The following is a 22472-nucleotide window of genomic DNA, read 5'->3' as shown; positions in this document are numbered from 1 at the left end:
CCAAGTCGGCGTACCAAGCTCGGCGAGGCCAGTCCGGAGCTACCAGGATTACTGGAATTCCTTCCTCCTCTATCCTGCGAAGAAGTCTTGGCAGTAACCCGAGAGGAGGGAAGGCATACATTAGCTGGTATTGCCCCCACGGGGCGATCAGTGCGTCTGCGGTCTCTGCTAGAGGATCACGGGAGCGAGCCACGAATCTCTGTACTTTCCTGTTGAATCGTGATGCCAACAGATCCACATCCGGGGTGCCCCAACGTAGGCACAACTGGTGGAAAACTTCTGGATGGAGGGACCATTCCCCCTGATCCAGAGTCTGACGGCTGAGATAATCTGCCTGCCAATTTTCCACCCCCGGAATGAACACCGCAGAGATCGCTGGAACAAATCGTTCCGCCCAGCGAAGAATGCAAGCCACTTCCTTGGCCGCGCGGACACTCTTGGTGCCCCCCTGGTGATTGACATAAGCCACTGCCGTGGCGTTGTCCGACTGGATCCGAACCGAGCTGCCCTGGAGCTGCTCGGTCCAGTGAATCAGACAAAGTCTGATCGCTCTCAGTTCCAATACATTTATCGGCAACCTGGATTCTTCCAGGGACCAAAGTCCCTGGACAGATAACTGACCGAGAATTCCTCCCCATCCGGATAGACTGGCATCCGTGGTCACTGTCATCCAATATATTGGCAGAAATGACTTTCCCTGGCTGAGCATCGGAGACCGAAGCCACCAGACCAGAGACTCTCTGGTCTGTTTGCTCAATCGGATCCGATTGTCCAGGGATTCCGGATTCCGATTCCATCTGAGAAGAATCTCTTGCTGAAGAATTCGGGTATGGGACTGGGCAAATGGGACTGCTTCGAAGGAAGCCACCATCAACCCCAGAACCCTCATGCAAGTTCGAAGAGAAGACCAGCTGTTGGATAGTAACAACTGGACTGCTGATTGAATCTTCCGGAGTTTCCCTACCGGAAGGAAAACTCTTGTCCTGACTGTGTCTAGAATTAGACCCAGATATTCGAGCCTCTGGGTGGGAACCAGAAATGACTTTTGCTGGTTCACCAGCCACCCGAATTCCTGTAAAGAAATTATAGTAATTTCTATGTTTTGTAGCAGGGTCTGAGGAGACTCTGCATGAAGCAGGAGATCGTCTAGGTAACCTAGAATCGATATGCCTCTTTGGCGCAGTAGTGCCAACATTGGGGCCAACACCTTCGTGAAGACCCGAGGAGCCGTGGCGAGACCGAAAGGTAACGCCACAAACTGATAGGGGTTCTCTTCTACGGAAAAGCGTAGAAACCGCTGATGTCCTGCGAAAATGGGAATGTGAAGATAGGCGTCCTTGATGTCTATGGACGCTAGGACATCCCCTGGATGCAGGAAGGCTGCTACTGTGCGAATGGATTCCATCTTGAATTTTCTTATGTTGAGAAAGGAATTGAGTGCCCTTAAGTCCAGAATTGGACGCACTTTGCCCTCTTTCCTGGGTATTGTAAATAGGTTTGAATAAAACCCCTGAAAACGTTCTGTCCAAGGAACGTGGACTACCACTCCTTGTTGTAGTAAATCCGTGACTGCTCTCCGCAGATCTTCTAGACGATCCGGGGATAGTCGGATATTGGAAGGGAAGAATCGCGCCGGTGGGAGAGATCGAAACTCGATCTTGTACCCTGACCTTATGACTTCGCAAACCCACTTGTCCGGGATTCTGGAAAGCCATGGATCCGGGAACCGGCGAAGACGTCCCCCCACCCCAGTTATGGGTGGGGGTGCACCTTCAGGCTTTGGACGATTTATCTTCAGGTCTGGAGGGGGCGGGCTTTTGCTTGCCCGACCAACATCCCCTGAAGCCTCCTGAAGGAGCTTTGGAGGACTTAATTTTTTCACCCGCGGGACGAAAAAACTTTTTGTGAGCAGAGAAAGAAGGCCCTCGTCTTTGACGAGGTCCTTTACCTTTAACATTTTGCGGTAAAAAGGTGCTCTTTCCTCCCGTGAGATCCTTAATGATCTCATCTAAGTTGGCTCCAAATAGACGCTCTCCTAAAAAGGGGATATTAGCCAATGCTTTTTTGGAACCTTGGTCGGCTAACCAACCTTTTAGCCACAGTGTACGCCTGAGAACCACTGCTGAAACTGATGCTCGCGCCAATAATGGAGTGGCGTCTAACGCCGCATCACACACAAACTGTAACCCCTGTATCATTTGTTCCAACAAATCTGATACCGCCTGAGGGACCTCTTCTAAGTCCCGGCGTAACCACTTGGTCCATTCAGTTACAGTCTGCGAAACCAGTCCAATAGCAATTATTGGTCTGAAAGCTGATCCAATCAAGGAAAACATGGTGCGAGACATAGCTTCTATCTTGCGATCCACTGGATCTTTAAAAGACGGAGCGTCTTCTAAAGGAATAACCGTGGCTTTATTCAATCTAGCAATTGGTGAATCCACCACAGGTGGTTCTGTCCATTTCTTAATGAGGGTTTCCTCAAACGGATAACGCCTGTTAATGCGTTTAGAAATAGCAGAAGTGCGTTTTGGCAGACTCCATTCTTCTTTGATTGGATTGCCAAAACATTTGGCCAACTAAATCGCTACTTTGATGCGTTTTTTAGTCCCAAAGGGGATTTCAGTTTCAGCTATTTCCGACGGAATACCCTGTAATCTTAAGGTTTCTTGAACAGATACAATGAGTGCGTTTACCAACGCTTCCTCTCGGGCTATGGCTGATGCCGAAACATCCTCCTCACTGTCTGAAGAGACAGCACCCGAGACACCAATCCCAGATGAAGTACCTGCAACTGCAGAAATAGGCTCAGATTCTGAATCCGAAGTTTCAGATAATAAGGGGTTAGGCGGGGGTCGCTTTCTTGCGCCCTGTCCCTGACAAGCCACTTCCACCCGGGACACAAAAGTTTCCATAATAGCTGACAATGATTCAACCATCAGTGGGGTGCTGGAGGATCCTGCAGACACCTCGAGGGGATCCGGTGGAGATACATGAGTGGCAGGGTCCATGTTAATTCAGGACACCTCTGCCAGAAAAAACAAAAACTTTTTTTTTTTTTTTTAAATAAAAAATACCTCTTTTTTTTTTTTTTTTTTTTATGTGTATCCCCCTAGCGCAATAGCGCCCCTCAGAGTACCTGCTTCTCGATCCCCACAGAGAGAGAGAGGGACCCTCAAGGCTCACCACCCGATGCAGAGAAGTTTCCAACCAACTGCAGTCAGCGTCTGTCTTTTACAGACTGGAAAGAGCTGTGTTAGTTTTCCCGGGTAGAAGGACGTGGCTCCGCCCCCTGTGTACGCCTTCCTGGGTTCCCAGCTCTTCACGAGGTAGCTGGGCTCATCAAACATGGCCGCCCCCATACGGGAGACAATAGACTCCAAAAACATGGCGGCCGGCGTGACCTGAGGACATTCATGCACCCGATCTACGGCAAAATGGCGGCGGACTGCCGAAATCGTTTTTCCCAGCACATCCACCTGCATCTCTGCTAAATGGCGGTTTATCGATCTGCAGGAGGTACACTACAATTAAGGTAGGATTATACCTCCTATGTCTGCTGTAATACTACAGTCTGCTGGGTAGAGTGTTAGCTCTCAAACCAAGTCCACTTCCCACCAAACACATGCTGTATTTACAAGGGGGACTTTTAGTGTCAGACAGATACTGACCATGTATGGAGGGGCCCATAATTCATACTGCCTCATAACGAGGAAAAAAGGGAACGTTTACTCACCATACCGAACCGACAGGCACCCTCTCCTCACAATACCCTCTCCACCGGGGTGGGGGGTTGTGGACCACTCCGGACGCCTCGACTCTCTGGTTCCTGGCGTCCAAGCGAGACTTTTATCTCGCAAGGTCAGTCCCTCCAATGGGACTCCGTCGCGGCCGACCCAGCGCGGAGCTCTGGTCTGCACGCGCTCGTAGGCAGAAACCGGGGTGACCACTGGATCTCAACATCCAGCCCGTCGCCCGGCCCCGCATACTTACTTGAATGTGTCGCGGCCGACCAAGCGCAATGCAATGGTCTGCGCGCGCTCGTAGGCCGGCTGGGGTGACCACTAGTGTCGCCCAGTCCGGCGTATTTGCTTGAAGATCTCACAGGAAAAAACACTGGAGAAAAACTACCTAAAAAATATTTTTTCTAAAAAAAAAAAAAAAATCTTGCCAGGACCAGAGATCCCAGCAAGGAACTTAGGTCCTTACTCCTGACTAGACAGAAAAAAACTGATGCCTTGTAGCAGAGAGAGGGAGGATATACCCTCTGGGACTGCCCCTAGAGTGGAGCCAGAACGTTTTTTCTTTTCTGCCTAGTCCTACTCCTGCGGAGACAACATAACCCAGTTCTTGTAAATCAAGAAGACTACGTCTGTCAATGAGCGACAGAGAAAAATAAAATAAAATAAAACGTGTAAAGGCCTGTAAAGGTTCAATGTGCTTCATGGAGCCTATCACATAAAGCTATATTTAGTTCATAGGGCCTATTTACAACAGTATAAAAATTCTCCAAAAGAGAAACTTTCTGGATCTACCAAACTAACGCATTAGCCCCTAATGGCATGAACATGGAGCTGGATATAAATTGTTTCATTAGCGACTACTAGCCCAGAGGTATCAATACTAGACCTTATGCAATTGGAACCTTTTCCCTACAGCTAGTAATATATGTTTTTAAGGTTTCTATTAAACTACCTAACTTCCCCCCCTACCATTCTATTCAATTCAATTTTTTCTTCTGATCTACCAGTACTGTATGTCCTATAGCTCATGGGCACCCTGTGGGTAGGTCCCATTTGAGCTCCTTTAACTCAATTGGAGGATATATGCCTTGTTTAGTGGCTCTATGTGGTTATCTATCTATTTTATCCAGTTATTAATATATATTTTTTTGGTAGTTCGGCCACGAGGATGGCCGTAATATTTTCTTGATGTATAGTGCTCCACCTTGCTGTGGAGTCCGGTATATTGAGAATGACGGGTGACAGCAGGCCCTATTGGGTCTAATCATACAATCATTTTAGTTCGTAGCTTTGGCCCTGTCTTGGATATTAGCACATGCGTTTAGATTGATGCTCCCCAGGGGAGCACCAATTTAGTGTATTAGTGGTGGCGATATCCCCAGTATATGGGGTGCAGTATCTAATATCGTCCCATGTAGTGATTATCTCATAGGAACCATTGAGATAATTTAGGACTTGTTCCATATATACACTATTCCTATATAGAGATATATACAATACCCATGTGGTAAAGTCTGATAGGCATTATCAGGCTTTTGGTAGAAATAGTGAATGTACCCCTTTTGTTCTTTTTTATGTTCTTATATTTGATATGGGATATCTGATATGTGTAACATAAGCATGTGTTTAATATACTTACATCCTCTGTGTTTTATACTGGTTTCTGTTACGGAATAACAGATGTATGTAATTTGAGCATATGCTAATTATATAAAATGTTGGGGATTGAATGAGTTAATTGTACACAGGCGATGTCCCCACTGTCCGCAGGTAAGGTTATGTATCCATCCTTATTGAGGGATTAGGTTGCGGCGGAGGTGGGACCATAATGTAGTCCAATTCAATTGGATAATCGTTCTGTGTTCTTGTGGGTGTGCAGGGCCGGATGTGGTGGCCGTGAGCTCCACTTCCGGTTTCCGGTCTCGGCAGCAGGGAGGCTGTGAGCTCCACTTCCGGTCTCTCACCTTGAGGGCTTGCCGAGAGGCGCGATGTCATTTCCGCTTTCCCTGACGTCCGGATTGGTAGACGCAGGGAGGGGCGGGTTTTGTAGCGTCACTTCTGGTGTCTCCAATGTCCGGATGAGCGGACTTGGAGACCAGCGGCAGGGTAGCTTCCGGCCGCTAACGTGAGCGGTACACGTAGTGGCGGCGGATTAGTTTCCGGCCGCCCACGTGGGGGAGATCTCCGCCCAGAATCTAGCATACACACCCCTCCCCAAAAGGGTATAAATATGAGATGAGGCTGCGTGCTCACGCCCTCAGTAGAAGTCCAATGCTGACGAAACGCGTCAGGACGTGAGCACGCGGCCATTCAGTTGTACACTAAGGACATCCCAGAGGATCCCCAATCATAACGCCCATTGAGTCCGGGCAACATCGCGATCAGGTGGCTGGATCACCCGTACCGTGTGGCTCAGTGGGGACATCGTTTGCAGTGGGAGGACCGGGTTTTGTGCCTTGGATATTTGTTTCGCTTAACTACATCCGATTTCATGTGAGTGCGATTTTAACTTTTTAATAAAGCCTTGTTTGTACATATTACACTATGGGTCCCTATTTGTCCCCCTTTATGTGAGAGGAGAGGAGGAGGTGCTGTTCATATCTCTACTGGTTGGAGTGGAGTCCTGAGGGGATCGCCATCTGGGAGTGGAGGATCATTTGTGGAACAAAGCGCTAGACCCTAGCGTTAAGGGTACGTGTTCACTCTCAAGGGGGGGAGCACAGTGGTGAGGTGAAGGATACGGTAGTCGCAGAGTGACCAGCAAAGAAGTCTTGTTCAACACTATGTAACAAGTTTCCTATGCACCCTATCTCTCGTATAACTTTACCCTGTGAACACCATGGACCTATGAACTCTGGCTTTATTTTTATTTTTTTCATTATCATTTTGCTATTTACCCTCAACCTGGTCAGAGGTTGTTTTCTAGCGCTGCTAGTGCTTATGCGGGCTGTGGCTCCTATACGCACCTTTTTACATAGTATAAAAATTGAGGTGACATTTTTGTTCAGTCAAAAACTGAATCATGCAGATGATTTGGGGGAAAAAAGGAAAGCCTTGCGAGTCAGTCCATCCAAAAATAAGGGAAGGCTACATGTACAAACTTACCTTTCTATCAATCTGTCTAGTACCAAAGAACTGTTGGAATAGAAAGCCAGAGGAAGAATTTGGAGATACACAGGGACATCTGCAGGGTTTTCTAATGCAAATTCTTCTTCCTGTTGCAAAACCATATTCATTGGTTAACAGACCAGACAATTACTGCACTGACTGTGTAGTATAAACAATTCTTTATAATTATGTGCAAACGTGTCAACCTAAATATAACAGGGGCTGGATAATTCATCTCTTTCCTTTTAAAGTGAACCTGTGCCTAGGCTATGCACACTAAGGTATTTACAAATTTTAAATAAGTAGTACATGCACTTTAAAAGAAACACCAATTTGCTTGTGTAGCTATAAGGCTTTGTGGAGAAATGCATCCTCCAAGTTCACTTTACAAGCACTAAAACCTATTACCTCTATTCCTATTATTATTTTCAAGCTGTTAAAAACTGACTTCAGAGAAAATCTCAGATTTTTGATGATGAACTACCTTCACAGTCCAAGCAGCTGCAATGAGAGGTATAGTTTGTTCTAAAGTGTTTTTTCCTCTTATTCGGAATATGTAAATTCTTCCGTGTCTGGGCACAGATGCACTTTAAAAAGTAGATGTACACTGTAGCTCTAAAATCTAATACAAGCGTCTAACTGCATTATATTTGGTCACACAGGCTCCCAATGGAGACTACAAGTGGCCATTTCAACACAAATTACGCAGACATGGTCCACTACTGTCAATACCAGGAAACCCACCCTGAAAAATGCCACAGATCCATCACTAGAAGACATACACGCAAACAGTGGCTGCAGGAAATCAGCAGCATTGAGATGCAACATAAAAAAACTGGATTTTTGTCTTACTGTAAAATCCTTTTCTCTGATGTTCATTGACGGACACAGCTCCAGATCTTCTTGACCCTTGGGTTTATGCTGCCCCTTACAGTAGTAGGACATTAGGAGGAAAAAAGTTTGACTATGCCTATAGGGCAGTTCCTGGGGGTAAACTCCCACTTCCTGCTATAAGTCTTCAGTTTTGTAACAATCAGTATCAGAAGAACATAAAACTCAACTCAATAGAGGGGCGGGTGCTGTGTCTGTGAATGAACAACAGAGAAAAGGATTTTGCGGTAAGACAAAAATCCAGTTTTCTCTTTTGTTCATTGACAGACAGCTCCAGATCTTCTTGACCCTTGGGACGTCCTAAAGTAGTGTCAACATGAGGGGTGGGAAGAACAAAGCAAGAAATACACTTCCCAAAAGGCTCAACCAGGAACAACTGGAGCTCCCCTGACAAACAAAAAAAAAATACCCTCAAAGAGGACTAATCCTCTCCAACAGCAGCCTGCAAAACCTTGCAGCCAAAAGAAGGATCTGAAGATGCCAACACATCCACCTTATAAAATTTTGTGAAAGTGTGCAAGTACGACCAGGTGGCTGCCTTGCAAACCTTCACTACTGACGCCTGATGACGGAAGGCCCAAGAGGCACTAAGGGCCCTCGAAGAATGCGCCCTAACAAGGAAAGGAGGATCCTGACCCTTAATGGAATAGGCCTGCACCACCATCTGTCGCAGCAGACAAAGCCAACCACTTACGGGGTCCACTCGTAGGGACAAATAAAGAATCTGATTTTCGAAATGACTCAGTCCCTGCCAGGTACACCCTGATTGTCCGAACCACATCCAAAGAATGTAAGGCAATCTCTTTAGGATGCTTAGGCTTAGGAAACAAGGAAGGCAACACAAAGTCTTCATTTAAATGGAAACCAGAGACAACTTTAGGAAGGAACGACTGGCAGGGACGAAGCACCACTTTGTCTCTGTGAACCACCAGATAGGGTGAACGACAAGATAACGCAGCCAACTCCAACAACCTGCATGCAGAAGTAATAGCCACCAAGAAGGCTACCTTCTGCGACAAAGTAAGCAGAGGAAGCTCCTGAATATTTTCAAAAGGTGGCTTCTGAAGAACCGACAGCACCAAATTGAGGTCCCATCGAGGTAACGGAGACCTCCCCAGGGGAGCCAGGTGGCAGACCCCCTGAACAAAGGTGTGAACTAAGGCATTCATGGCTAACGGGCGCTAAAAGACAATCGCCAGGGCCAAAATCTAGCCTTTGATGGTACCCAAGGCCAAAAGCTGATCTACACCTCTTTGGAGAAACTCCAAAGACACGAGACACCGAAAAGGAATGGGGAGAACACCACGCAATGTATGCCTTCCAGACTAAAAACAAAAAAACTATCAGCGCAAATCCAAATCTGTGCGGTACAAACACTAAAACACAAATAAATCACTGTGCATGAAATATGTGCTAAAAAACGTAAAGTACACGCAAGCAAAATCATAAATTGTGCATAAATAAATCCAGCAGCATACACCAATCGTGTTCACTCCTCACAATAAATCATAAAATACATAAACGTGATGCGCTAGAAGTGCACTCAATAATACTGTAGTGATGATATAAATAAAAAGTCCATATAAATAGTCCACTGTGATCGTGTTCAACTTCAACAGATGGTGCATAAGTGATCAAATCAACAATTCCAATCTTGTGGGAAACATACACCCATAGTGAAATCCCTCCACCAGACAGATTGGCCTCTCACCTCAGTAGGGACCCAAACGGGCCAGCATACGCCTATATGAGGGTATAAGACTCCTAGGGTTGACTCTCCAGCTGCTCACCTCCGGAGGTCCCGGGACATGTAGTAAAATAATAATAAAGGCAGATCTAATGCTCTCAGTATATACACTGTGGTAGGCTTTATTAAGAAAAATTAGGCAACTCACATGTTCATGGCACTCAGCCGTGCCTGCTAGTAAAGCGAAAGCGTTAACCACTGGGAGAGAGAATCTGCGTCGGCCACGCAAGCTCCGCCCACCCTATACGCGTTACGTCAGAGCGTAGGGCTCCGTTGACCCCTACCGAGGAAGTCAACGGAGCCCTACGCTCTGACGTAACGCGTATAGGGTGGGCGGAGCTTGCGTGGCCGACGCAGATTCTCTCTCCCAGTGGTTAACGCTTTCGCTTTACTAGCAGGCACGGCTGAGTGCCATGAACATGTGAGTTGCCTAATTTTTCTTAATAAAGCCTACCACAGTGTATATACTGAGAGCATTAGATCTGCCTTTATTATTATTTTACTACATGTCCCGGGACCTCCGGAGGTGAGCAGCTGGAGAGTCAACCCTAGGAGTCTTATACCCTCATATAGGCGTATGCTGGCCCGTTTGGGTCCCTACTGAGGTGAGAGGCCAATCTGTCTGGTGGAGGGATTTCACTATGGGTGTATGTTTCCCACAAGATTGGAATTGTTGATTTGATCACTTATGCACCATCTGTTGAAGTTGAACACGATCACAGTGGACTATTTATATGGACTTTTTATTTATATCATCACTACAGTATTATTGAGTGCACTTCTAGCGCATCACGTTTATGTATTTTATGCCTTCCAGACTCTATGATAAATCTTCCTGGAAGTAAATTTTCTCGCTTTTAACAGCATAGGAATCACAGATGCAGACACCCCTGTATCCTTCAGCACCTGGCTTTCAATAGTGAAGCCGCTAAAGCCAGCGACTGTAAAGCAGGATAGAAAATCGGCCCTTGAGCTAAAAGATCTTCCCTGGGAGGAAGTTTCAAAGGAACATCGGCGACCAGCCGTACCAGGTCTGCGTACCAAGTCCTGCATGATGGGAATCCCTTCTGCCTCGATTCTTCGCAGGAGTCTGGGCAGAAAAGTTATCGGAGGAAATGCGTATATATCAGACTATACTAGCCCCAAGGGGTGTCGGCCAGAGGATCCCAAGAACTTGCTACGAACCCCTGCACCTTCCTCTTGAGATGAGAGGCCAACAGGTCCACATCGGGAGTCCCTCACCATAGACACAGTTGATAAAACACCTCCGGGTGGAGAGACCATTCTCCCAGATCTAACGTCTGCCAACTGAGTTAGTCCGCCTGCCAATTTTCCACCCCTGGAATATGAACAGCAGAGATGGCTGGAACAAAGTGTTCTGCCCATATTAGAATGCCGGCTACTTCCCGGGCTGCTAGAGCACTTTTGGTGCCCACTTGATGATTGACATATGCCACGACATTTTCCAATAGAATACTTAACAGGCGCCCCTGCAGATGATCCGTTCATTGGGTCAGGCAAAGCCTGATCGCCCGAATTTCTAGGATATTGATCGGTAGGCTAGACTCCTTCAGAGTCAAAACCCCCTGAGCACAATCCATGCCCAAGACACATCTCCACCCAGATAGGCTCGCATCTGTGGTGACAGGGGTAGAAAGGGGTTTCCCTGTCGAAATGCCAAAGAGGGGAACCACCAGATCAGGGATCCCCTCCTACCCCGGCTCAACAGGATCAGATTGTCTAGAGACTGATAGGTTCTTGTTCTATTTGGCAAGAATCTCCTTTTGTAGAGATCTGGTATGGAACTGAGCAAACGGAACAGCCTCAAAGGTGGAGACCATCAAGCCCAGAATTTGCATACAAGTCCTGAGAGATGACCGCCGACTGGACAACAGGGGCCGCATCGCATCCTGCAACTGAAGCCGTGTCCTGGGTCAGGCCCAGATAGTCCAGCTTGGTGGACGGGACAAGAACAGATTTTTGGAAATTCAGTTTCCATCCAAACTCTTGCAGAGTTTGCACCGAAATGTCCAGACTGTCTGTTAAGGCATTCACAGACCCTGCTTGCAGAAGGAGATCATCCAAGTACCCCAGTACCACAATATCCGTCCAGTGGGGCTATGTCGCGGCCAATATAGCGCGGAGCTAAGGTGGGGTCGCGCTCGCAGGCCAGATTGTGAAGACCGTAAGGATCTAGGATATCCTGTCTGTCACCCAGTCTAGCAGTTGATTGTAACTCTCACAGGAACAGAAAATAATAAAAAGAATAAAAAAATCCGTTTAAAAATGAAAAAATGCAAGGACCAGAGATCCCAGCAAGGAACTAGGTCCTTACTCCTAACTAGGCAGAAAAAAACTGAAGACCTACAGCATCAATGAACGAAAGAGAAACAAGTATTATATATATATATATATATATATATATATATATATATATATATATATATATATATATATATATATATATGTGATAAGGTGGTGCGCTATATCTGAATGAACTGTGCAATAAATTGCAAGCAATGAAAATTTGCAACTTCAGAATCAAGCAAAGAATATTGGTGCAAAGTGTGTTTACAATTATATAAAAATTATATAAAATTATATAAATATATAAAAAAATTATATATGGAAAGGAAAAAGTCCCAAGACACCAACGTGTCAATAATGAAACAATCTTCAGTAGTGTGATAGGTGACAGATGGTGTTCAAAACAACTAGTGACTTGAATTCCCTCCACCTGTTGGAATTCCTCCTTACCGAACGGAATAAAGTACCGTAAGTCCTCTCCTTAAAGAAATTAAACAATCCCAGTGCTCTAAATCAAATATGGTGCTCCCCACCGTGCGTTCAAAGTGGCCCGCTGGGCTTCTTACCAGATGGATATAGATAACATGCGTTGTTATACTCCTCTCAGACGAGTATGTCTCTGTATCCAGTTGGTATTGACAGCCTCTGATGGATATGGATACCAAATACTGCTACGCTGCTCTCAGGCGAATGAGACCTTGTATTCAGATGGCACTGACAGCCGCTTGTTCAAAGCGTTTGGAAAGATCGTTGCGTTCCAGCATAACTTTGTATTGAATCATTGTCAATGGCAATGCTTTTAACTATGCAGGATGGATGAGCTTCATCAAACAGGTCAGTTACACTTCCAGGTAAGTCAGACTGGAACAACACTGATGGCTTATTGGGTTCATTAACACTCCGGTACAAGTCCCTGCATGTTTGTGAAGTGGAGGGTATTGCAGCTTTTCCCCAGAGTTCTGCAATAAATAATGGTGTGAATGAGCCCCAAGGCTTGGTTCGCACTGATGTGATGCGGGAGCCAGCGTGATTCCTGTGCAGAGTGTTAATGAACCCAATGAGCCATCAGTGTTGTTCCAGTCTGACTTACCTGGAAGTGTAACTGACCTGTTTGATGAAGCTCATCCATCCTGCATAGTTAAAAGCATTGCCATTGACAATGATTCAATACAAAGTTATGCTGGAACGCAACGATCTTTCCAAACACTTTGAACAAGCGGCTGTCAGTGCCATCTGAATACAAGGTCTCATTCGCCTGAGAGCAGCGTAGCAGTATTTGGTATCCATATCCATCAGAGGCTGTCAATACCAACTGGATACAGAGACATACTCGTCTGAGAGGAGTATAACAACGCATGTTATCTATATCCATCTGGTAAGAAGCCCAGCGGGCCACTTTGAACGCACGGTGGGGAGCACCATATTTGATTTAGAGCACTGGGATTGTTTAATTTCGTTAAGGAGAGCACTTACTTTATTCCGTCCGGTAAGGAGGAATTCCAACAGGTGGAGGGAATTCAAGTCACTAGTTGTTTTGAACACCATCTGTCACCTATCACACTACTGAAGATTGTTTCATTATTGACACGTTGGTGTCTTGGGACTTTTTCCTTTCCATATATAAATAATTTTATATAATTTTTATATAATTGTAAACACACTTTGCACCAATATTCTTTGCTTGATTCTGAAGTTGCAAATTTTCATTGCTTGCAATTTATTGCACAGTTCATTCAGATATAGCGCACCACCTTATCACACATATATCATTACTTTTATCTGGAAGCAGCATATCACTGATCAGCGCACTTTTTCTTTTACACACATATATATATATATATGCAACAAAAAAAAAAAAAAAACACACACACTGGATTTTTGTCTTACCATAAAATCCTTTTCTCTGAGGTTCACTGATGGACACAGCTCCATGTCTTCGGACCATTAAGCTTTATGCTGCTCTCTCTTCAGGAGTAGGACTAGGCGGAAACCTTTTTGGGTACGCCTCTGGGGCAGTCCAAGAGGGTATACCATCACTTACTGCTACAGGACTCCAGATTGTAACAAGCAGTGTCAGAAGAACATATAACACAACCCAACAGAGGGGCGGGTGCTTTGTCCGTCAGTGAACCTCAGAGAAAAGGATTTTACGGTAAGACAAAAATCCAGTTCTTTCGTTCACTGATGGACACAGCTCTATGTCTTCAGACCATTGGGATGTCCCAAAGCAAAATATAGCAATAAGCAGAATTCCCAACAAGGCTAAACATAGCCAACCAGGTAAAAACAGGAGCTCACCACCAGGAAAAAAATTACACCCTCAAGAAGCGGAAGCCTCTGCAACCGCAGCCTGCAAAACTTTGGGCCAAATGCTACATCCGAAGATGCAAGTACATCCACCTTATAAAACTTTGTGAATGCATGTACAAACGACCACGTAGCAACCTTGCACACCTGAACCACTGACGCCTGATGACAGAAGACCCAGGAGGCACTAAGCGCCCTTGTAGAATGTGCTTTAACAGGAAAAGGAGGAACCTGACCTTTAATAGAATAGGCCTACACCACCGTCTGCCTGAGCCACTTGGAAATGGATGCAGCAGGCGCGGCCTGTCTCTTACGAGGGCCATCCGTAAGAACAAAATCTGATTTTCAAATCGGTTCAGTCATCGCCAGGTACATCCGAATAACCCTTTACCACATCCAAGGAATGTAAGGCAATTTCCTTAGGATGTTTTGGCTTAGGACATAGGGACGGTAACACAATATCCTCATTCAAATGAAACCCCGAGACAATCTTAGGAAGGAAAGCCTTACAGGGTCGCAACACCACTTTGTCCTAATGAATCACCAGGTAAGGCGTCCAACAGGACAACGCAGCCAACTCCGACACCCGACGTGCGGAATAGCTAAGAAAGCCACCTTCTGCGACAGAGTGAGCAGAGGAAGTTCTCGAATATTTTTAAAGGGAGGCTTTTGAAGCACCGACCGTACCAAATTGAGATCCTATGAAGGCACCAGAGGAGAGCACCGGAGGAGCCAGATGGCGAACTCCCAGCACAAAAATGTGAACCAAGGACTTTGCCGCCAACTGCCTTTAGAAAAATATAGCCAAGGCGGAGATCTGGCCCTTGATGGGGCCCAGAGCCAAATGTTGGTCTACACCTAATTGTAGAAACTCCAAGAGACGAGACACCAAAAAGGAGCGGGAAGAAACCCCCACGAGACTCATACCAAGTAATGTACGCCTTCCAAACTCTATGATAAACCTTCCTGGAAGTGGATTATCTAGCTTTTAACAATGTAGGAACCACCGACACTGACAGCCCTCTGTCCTTCAGCACCTGGCTTTTAATAGCCAGGCCGTTAAAGCCCGCGACCGTAAAGCAGGATGGAAGATTGGTCCCTGAAAGGAAGTTTCCAAGGGATGTCTGCTACCAGCCTTACCAGGCCTGCATACCAGGATCGGCGAGGCCAGTCGGGTGCCAACAGAATGACTGAAATCTCTTCTACCTCGATTCTGCATAGCAGTCTCGTCAGAAGTTGTATTGGAGGAAGGCCGTAAATCAGAAGATACTAACCCAATGAGGCTACCAGGGCATCTGCAGCGTCGGCCAGAGGATCCCAAGACCTTGACACGAACCCCTGCACCTTTCTGTTGAGATGGGAGGCCAGCAGGTCCACATCGGGGTTCCCCCACCGAAGACACAGTTGATGAATTACCTCCGGGTGAAGAAACCATTCTCCCGGATCCATCGTCTGTCGACTGAGATAGTCAGCTTGTCAATTCTCTACCCCTGGAACAGCAGAGAGGGCCAGAACATATAGTTCTGTCCACCTCAAGATACCAGCCACTTCCCGGGCCGTCAGGGCACTCTGTGCCCCTTTGATGATTGACATATGCCACAGTCATAGCATTGTTCGATTGTATTTGCACAGGGCGTCTCTGCAGACGATCCATCCATTGAGAAAGTCTGATCGCCCGAATTTCCAGGATGTTGATCGGCAGCCTGGACTCCTCCCGAGTCCAGACACCTTGGGCCGAACACACTCCCAAGACACCTCCCCATCCGGACAGACTGGCATCCGGACAGGGGAGGAAAGGTTTTTCACAGACGCAGGGCCAGGGAGCAGAGCCACCATAGAAGAGACTCCCTTGAATCCCGACTTAACAGGATCAGATTGTCCAATGACAGCGGATCCTTGTTCCATTTGGTCAGAATCTCTCTTTGCAGAGGTCTGGTGTGGAACTGCGCAAATGGAACCGCCTCGAAGGTGGACACCATCAGACCCAGAACTTGCATGCAAATCCTGAGTGATGACAGATGTATGGACAACCAGAGCCGAATCGCATCCTGTAGTGAATGACTGTGCTCTGCGGCTGACCGCGCTCTGTGGCTGACTGCGCTCTGCGGCTGACCGCGCTCTGAGCACCTGGGAGGACTGGCAAGTATCTTAGTGACTGGTGAGTACCTTAGGGTTAGTACCAGGGGAGATAGAGGTAGAGTCGGTAAGGAATAGCAGGTCGTTACTAATTATCCCCATATAGTAGAGGGTAATAATGTCCAACAGGATTGGGCATGCCACTCAGTGCATTTCTTGCTGCATGTATGCGTTCCTTGATGAACCAATCGAGAGCGAATACTGCTGTGCAAAATGTATGCGACTTGTTTCTCTGGAAGCCCAGATCCTGGATCTAGAAAACATAGTGGCAACACTGTGTAGCATCAACAACCTGGATAGGAGCTTGGACATTACCCATCAGGCGCTTGCAGGGGCCTGCATAGAGGAGGGAGGAGTAGAGGAGACGCAGGCATCAGAGGTAGGCAGTTGGGTGACTGTTAGGAAGGGTAGAGGGAAGAGTGCAAGGGAGGCCAGTCCCGAGTTGGTACACCCTAACAAATTTGCCAAGTTGCATGTTGATGGGGATATCAGCTCAGGGGTGGCAGTGCTGGAGCAGGCGCCCTCCCCCAGCTGCCAGGGGAGTGGCAGCTCCAGGAAGAAGGGGGGCCGAGACTCAGGAAAGGTTAGACAGGTTGTGATAGTGGGGGACTCAATTTTTAAGAGGACAGAGAGGGCAATCTGTTGAAAAGATCGCGGTAGCCGGACAGTATGTTGTTCACCAGGTGCTCGAGTTCAGCGGAACGGGTAGACAGATTATTGGGCGGGCTGGGGACGACCCAGCGGTCATGGTGCATGTGGGCACTAATGACACAGTAAGAGGAAGGTGGAGGATCCTAAAGAACGATATCAGGGATTTAGGGAATAGATTGAGGCATAGGACCTCCAAGGTGGTTTTCTCTGAAATACTGCTGGTACCTCCAGCCACACCAGAGAGGCAGAAGGAGATTAGGGAACTTAACAAGTGGCTGAGGAACTGTTGTAGGAAGGAGGAGTTTGGGTTCCTGGAGAACTGGGCTGACTTCTCAGTCGGCTACCGGCTCTTTAGTAAGTATGGGCTGCACCTTAATGGGGATGGTACAGCTCTTTTGGGGAGAAAGATGGCCAGAAAAAGTTGGAGGGGCTTTTAAACTAGGAGACGGGGGGGAGGGCTCAGAAGTAGAGTCATGAGGGAGGGAGCAAAGGACAGAAGGCAGTATTAGAGTCCGCAGCGACAGAAGCTCCATAACGTCAATTGGGGGGTCTGTGCGGGAAAGCCTCATACCAAACAAACAAACAGGAATAAAAATAATCACCATTCACTATCAACTTCCACAAAACTAAGAGGGGTATATGCAAATGCCAGGAGCCTAGCTAATAAAATTGATGAGTTGGAAATGTTAGTACATGAGGAGGACATAGACCTTGTGGGAATAACGGAAACTTGGTTCGACCCCTCACATGACTGGCTGGCCAATATCCAAGGGTATTCGGTGTAACAGAAGGACAGGGTAGGAAAAAGAGGGGGAGGGGTATGTCTCTATGTCAAGAATAATGTAAGGGTGATAGAGAGGAGTTATATTATGGAAGGGATGAGTATGGAGTTAGAATCCGTGTGGGTAGAACTCCATAGGGAAGAAGTAAAGGGAAAAGTAATTGTGGGGGTTTGCTATAGGCCACCCAACCAAAGGGAGGAGGTAGAGCTGGAATTTATATCACTGTTGGGTAAAGTGGCAAAACTAGGATCAGTCATCATATTGGGGGACTTCAATTATCCCGACATGGACTGGGAAGAGGGGACTACACACTCACAGAAGGACAGTCTATTTATGGAAACCTTACAGGACAACTACATGTCTCAGTTGGTGGATTCTCCTACTAAAGAAAATGCAGTGCTGGATCTATTGATCACTAATGACCCAGACCTAATCTCGGAGGTAGGAGTCCAGGACAACCTGGGCTCTAGCGATCACAGGATGATCACATTTAGCATAAATAACAATATAAAAAGGCAAGTGGGGAACATAAGAACCCTAAACTTCAGAAGGGCAAACTTTCCCAAATTGTGCTCAATGAAGGAAAGGGTAAACTGGGACCAAACCCTAGGAACACTGACCACAGAGGAAAAACGGGAATGCTTTAGGAACATATTAAACAAATGCATCTCGCAGTGCATTCCTATGGGAAATAAATTTAGAAGAGACAAAGCCAAACCTGGCTGGCTAAACCGTAATGTTAAAAAAGGTATTGGGGGAAAAAAAATGGCCTTCAAGAAATATAAAATCAGAGGGCACAGTATCGGCTTTCGAGCAATACAAGGAGGCAAATAAGTAAATACGAAATCAAAATGGCTAAAATCAACTTTGAGAGACAAATAGCGGAGGATAGCAAAAAGAACCCAAAGAAATTCTTTAAATATATCAACAGCAAAAAAACTAGGGCAGGGCATATTGCACACATAATTAACAATGATGGGAGGATGGTTACAGAGAAAACTGAAAAAGCAACCGTGATGAACGTTTTTTTCTCTTCAGTCTTTACACAGGAAAAGGAGGGGTACACTGACCATGACTGTATGAATAGCAGTAATTCACAGGACTTGTCGCTATGTCTAACAGAGGGTGAAATTAGGGAAAGGCTGGATAAAATTAACACAAATAAATCACCAGGCCCGGATGGCGTACATCCGAGAGTACTCAAAGAACTTAGTAAGACTATATCTAGACCACTGTTCCTGATCTTTGCTGACAGTATTATGACAGGAAATGTACCAGGGGATTGGAGGAAAGCTAACGTGATACCGATATTCAAAAAAGGGCAGAGGCATGTCCCGGGAAATTATAGGCCTGTCAGTCTGACATAGATAGTATGAAAACTTCTGGAGGGGATGTTAAGGGACTATATCGTAGAGTTTGCTAAAGACAACAACATCATCAGCTGTAATCAGCATGGGTTAACAAATGGGCATTCTTGTCAAACCAATCTCTTAACATTCTACGAGGAGGTGAGCTGTGAGCTAGATAGGGGGAGACCAGTGGATGTGGTGTACCTGGATTTCGCTAAGGCGTTTGATACAGTTCCCCACAAGCGCTTAATTTAAAAAACAAGGCCTGCAGACATCGACCGCATGGTTTGCTCTTGGATACGGAACTGGCTAAAAGGGCGTGTCCAAAGGGTGGTAATAAATAGCGCATACTCAGACTGGTCTGAGGTGCTAAGTGGGGTCCCCCAAGGCTCAGTCCTGGGACCAACCCTGTTCAAATTATTCATAAACAGCATTGAGGACGGGATAAGTAGTTCTATATCAGTTTTTGCAGATGACACAAAATTGGGCAGGGCAATAACTGCACGGCATGAAGCGGATATCCTACACAATGACCTGGACAAAATAACAGAGTGGGCAACGACATGGCAAATGAGGATTAATGTGGAGAAGTGTAAGGTTTTGCACTTGGGGACTAAAAACATAAAATCACAATTTTGGGGGGGGGGGGGGACTTTGGGGGAATCAAAAATGGAGAAAGATCTGGGAGTCTTAGTAGAGGATAGACTAAGCAGTAGCATGCAATGTCAAAAGGCAGCTGCCAAAGCCGGCAGAATATTGGCATGCATAAAGAAAGGGATGTATGCCAGAGATAAAACTATAATCCTACCACTTTATAAAACTCTGGTTTGCCCGCATCTGGAGTATTCTGTCCAGTTCTGGTTGCCAGTCCTCAGTAGGGATGTGTTGGAGCTGGAGAGAGTCCAGAGAAGGGCAACTAAACTAATTAAGGGATTGGAGGACCTTAATTATGAGGAGCGTCTGCAATCGCTTGATTTATTCTCCCTGGAGAAGAGACGCCTGAGAGGGGACATGATAGCAATTTATAAATACCTCAATGGTGATCTCAGCATAGAAAAAAAGCTATTCAGTCGAAAGGATTGCATGAGGACTCGAGGGCATACAATGCGATTAGAGGAGAAGCGTTTTAACGCAGGGGGTTCTTTACTGTTAGGGCTAAAGGATTGTAGAATTCTCTACCACAAGAGGTGATTTCTGCGGGAAGTATGGTTGCTTTCAAAAGACTCTTGGACGTACATCTCAATGATCAGAACATTCAGGGGTATGAGAGATGATTACGGCCACACACACCTACACAGGTTGAAATGGATGGACTATTGTCTTTATTCAACCTCAACTACCATGTATGTATGTATGTAACTATGTATAAGTTTCGTCTGAGAAAGAAACACCCGGGCTGACGCGGAGTCCAGCATCAGCTTCACGTAGTCCAGGTTGGTGGATGGAGTCAGTGCCAATTTCTGAAAATTCAGAGTCCACCCGAACTCCTGTAGAGTTTGCACAGTAATGTCCAAGTCGGCTTCTATAGAGCCGAGGAAGACTCGGCACATGGAAGCAGATCGTCCAGGTAACCCAGTACTGCGATCCCTTTCTGCCGAAGCAAGGCCAGAACTGAGGGCCAAAACCTTTGTCAACACCTGAGGAGAGACCAAAAGGTAACGCCACAAATTGATAGTGCTACTTGCCCATGGCAAAACGAAGAAAACGCTGATGCCTGAAATATATTGGGATATGAAGGTAAGCGTCTTTGAGATCGATAGAAGCCATAAGATCTGCTTAATGAAGGAAAGCTACTACCGTGCGGATGGACTCTGGAACCGGCACAATAACTCTTTGTGCTAACAGGTCCTGCACTGCTCCATAGAGGCCCTGTAGCCACTCGTGAGACAGTCGTAAGTTGAAAGAAAAGAACCTTGCCAGAGGCAAGGGCCGAAACTCGATCTTGTAACCAAACCGAGTCAGCTCGTGCACCAATTTGTCCGGAAAGAGCAAGGTCCATAGATCCAGAAAAAGATGAAGATGTCCCCCCACCCCAGATGCAGGTGAGGGCACCCCTTCAGGCAGGATGAAAGTGCCGCTTGTGAGTCAGGAAGAAAGGGCCACGTTTACGACGAGGTTCCTTGCCCTTAGCAACCTCTGGAAGTAATGTACTCTTACCTCCCGTAAAACCCTTAATGATCGCTTCCATAGACGCACCGAACAAACGGTCACCTACAAAAGGAAGATCAGTCAGCACTGAAGCCTGGCCGGCCGACCAGTACTTCAACCATATCATGCGGCAAAGGATCACCGCCGTCACAGAAACCCTGTCGGCTAAGTGGGCCGCATCACAAATCTATTGTAACCCCTGGATCAACTGATCCTTTAGCTCAGGAGGGTGTTGACTCCCTTCCACATCCTGGCGTAAAATTTTAGCCCATTCCGTTAAAGTCTGGGATACCAAGATGATGGCGAACACCGGTCTCAAAATTGAACCAGCCACAGTGAATAGGTACTGGACCAGAGCCTCAGCTCTCTTATCCACGGGGTTCTTAAAGGACAGGGAATCCTCAACTAGTAACAGTGTGGCCTTATTTAACCTGGAAACCTGGGAGTCCGACGGCGGGACAGTAAAGGCCCGTACACACGTACCGATTGTCGGCCGTAAATGTTCGGCCAGCGTCCGATCGGCCGATTGTCGGCTTGTTAGTCTGATGCTTCCGACAACCGACTGCGACTTTTCGGCCGAACAAAATCTGGTCTGCATGCTATAAAATTTTTGTTAGCCAACAACAGAACGGCCGATTGTTCGTCAGTCAGTACAGATTTCGGCCGACAAACATCAGATGAGCAAGACTGGGCATGCTCAGAGAAGAAAAAACACACGAGAAGTAGACCAGAACATGACATCACTTCTGCAGTTGGTTGTTGTTGGCCGACAAAATTTGTGTGCAGTCTAGAGCACATTTCAACCAACACAACACTGGACAAAAGACGGCCGATCGTTCGGCCGATAATCGTTGCGTGTGTACGGGCTTTATTTTCTTCAAAAGAGACTCCTCAAAGGGATATCTTCTTGTGAAACGCTTAGGTATTCCAACCATGCGCTTCAGAGAACCCCACTGACTAGTGACAATCTCATAAAAATAGGCAGGAAAGGGAAACACCATAGTCCTCTTGGAAGATTTGTGGGTGCCAAACTGCACTGGAGTCGCCGACTCCGCTTCAGCTGTGTCCTCCAATGTGGATGCAGACCCAGTGGGCTGACTCTCGTCCGTGGCGGCCAGATCGATCCACCTCAGAATCTGAGGAAGCAGAGGATACAGGTGAAGGCGAGGGGCGCTTCTTGCTAGGCCTCCTTTGCAGGGCCACATCTACTTTGGATTCTAGTGACTGCAGGGATGCCGTCATGGCCGCCAGGGCAGAAAGACCCAGAGGGTCCCGCAGCTTCCAGGAGTGGATCAGGTGGTGA

The 22472-nt window shown here is 46.7% G+C and overlaps 1 protein-coding gene across 3 annotated transcripts in view; it reads right to left on the bottom strand.

The window, feature by feature from the left end:
• The window catches only part of TMEM131 (transmembrane protein 131), a 483390-nt gene that overhangs the window by 100640 nt on the left and 360278 nt on the right, over positions 1-22472 (bottom strand). For all 3 annotated transcript variants that reach the window (XM_082245264.1, XM_082245263.1, XM_082245262.1), the window contains exon 24: positions 6849-6958. In XM_082245264.1, coding sequence (XP_082101390.1) covers positions 6849-6958 — 110 coding nt within the window. The remainder of the gene's footprint in view (positions 1-6848; positions 6959-22472) is intronic.

Source organism: Pelophylax lessonae, assembly GCF_965119305.1.
Source record: "Pelophylax lessonae genome assembly, chromosome: 2".
Classification (NCBI taxonomy): Eukaryota; Metazoa; Chordata; class Amphibia; order Anura; family Ranidae; genus Pelophylax; species Pelophylax lessonae.
The sequence above is the reverse complement of the archived record's forward strand: the minus strand, read 5'-3'. Positions and strand labels throughout refer to the sequence as shown.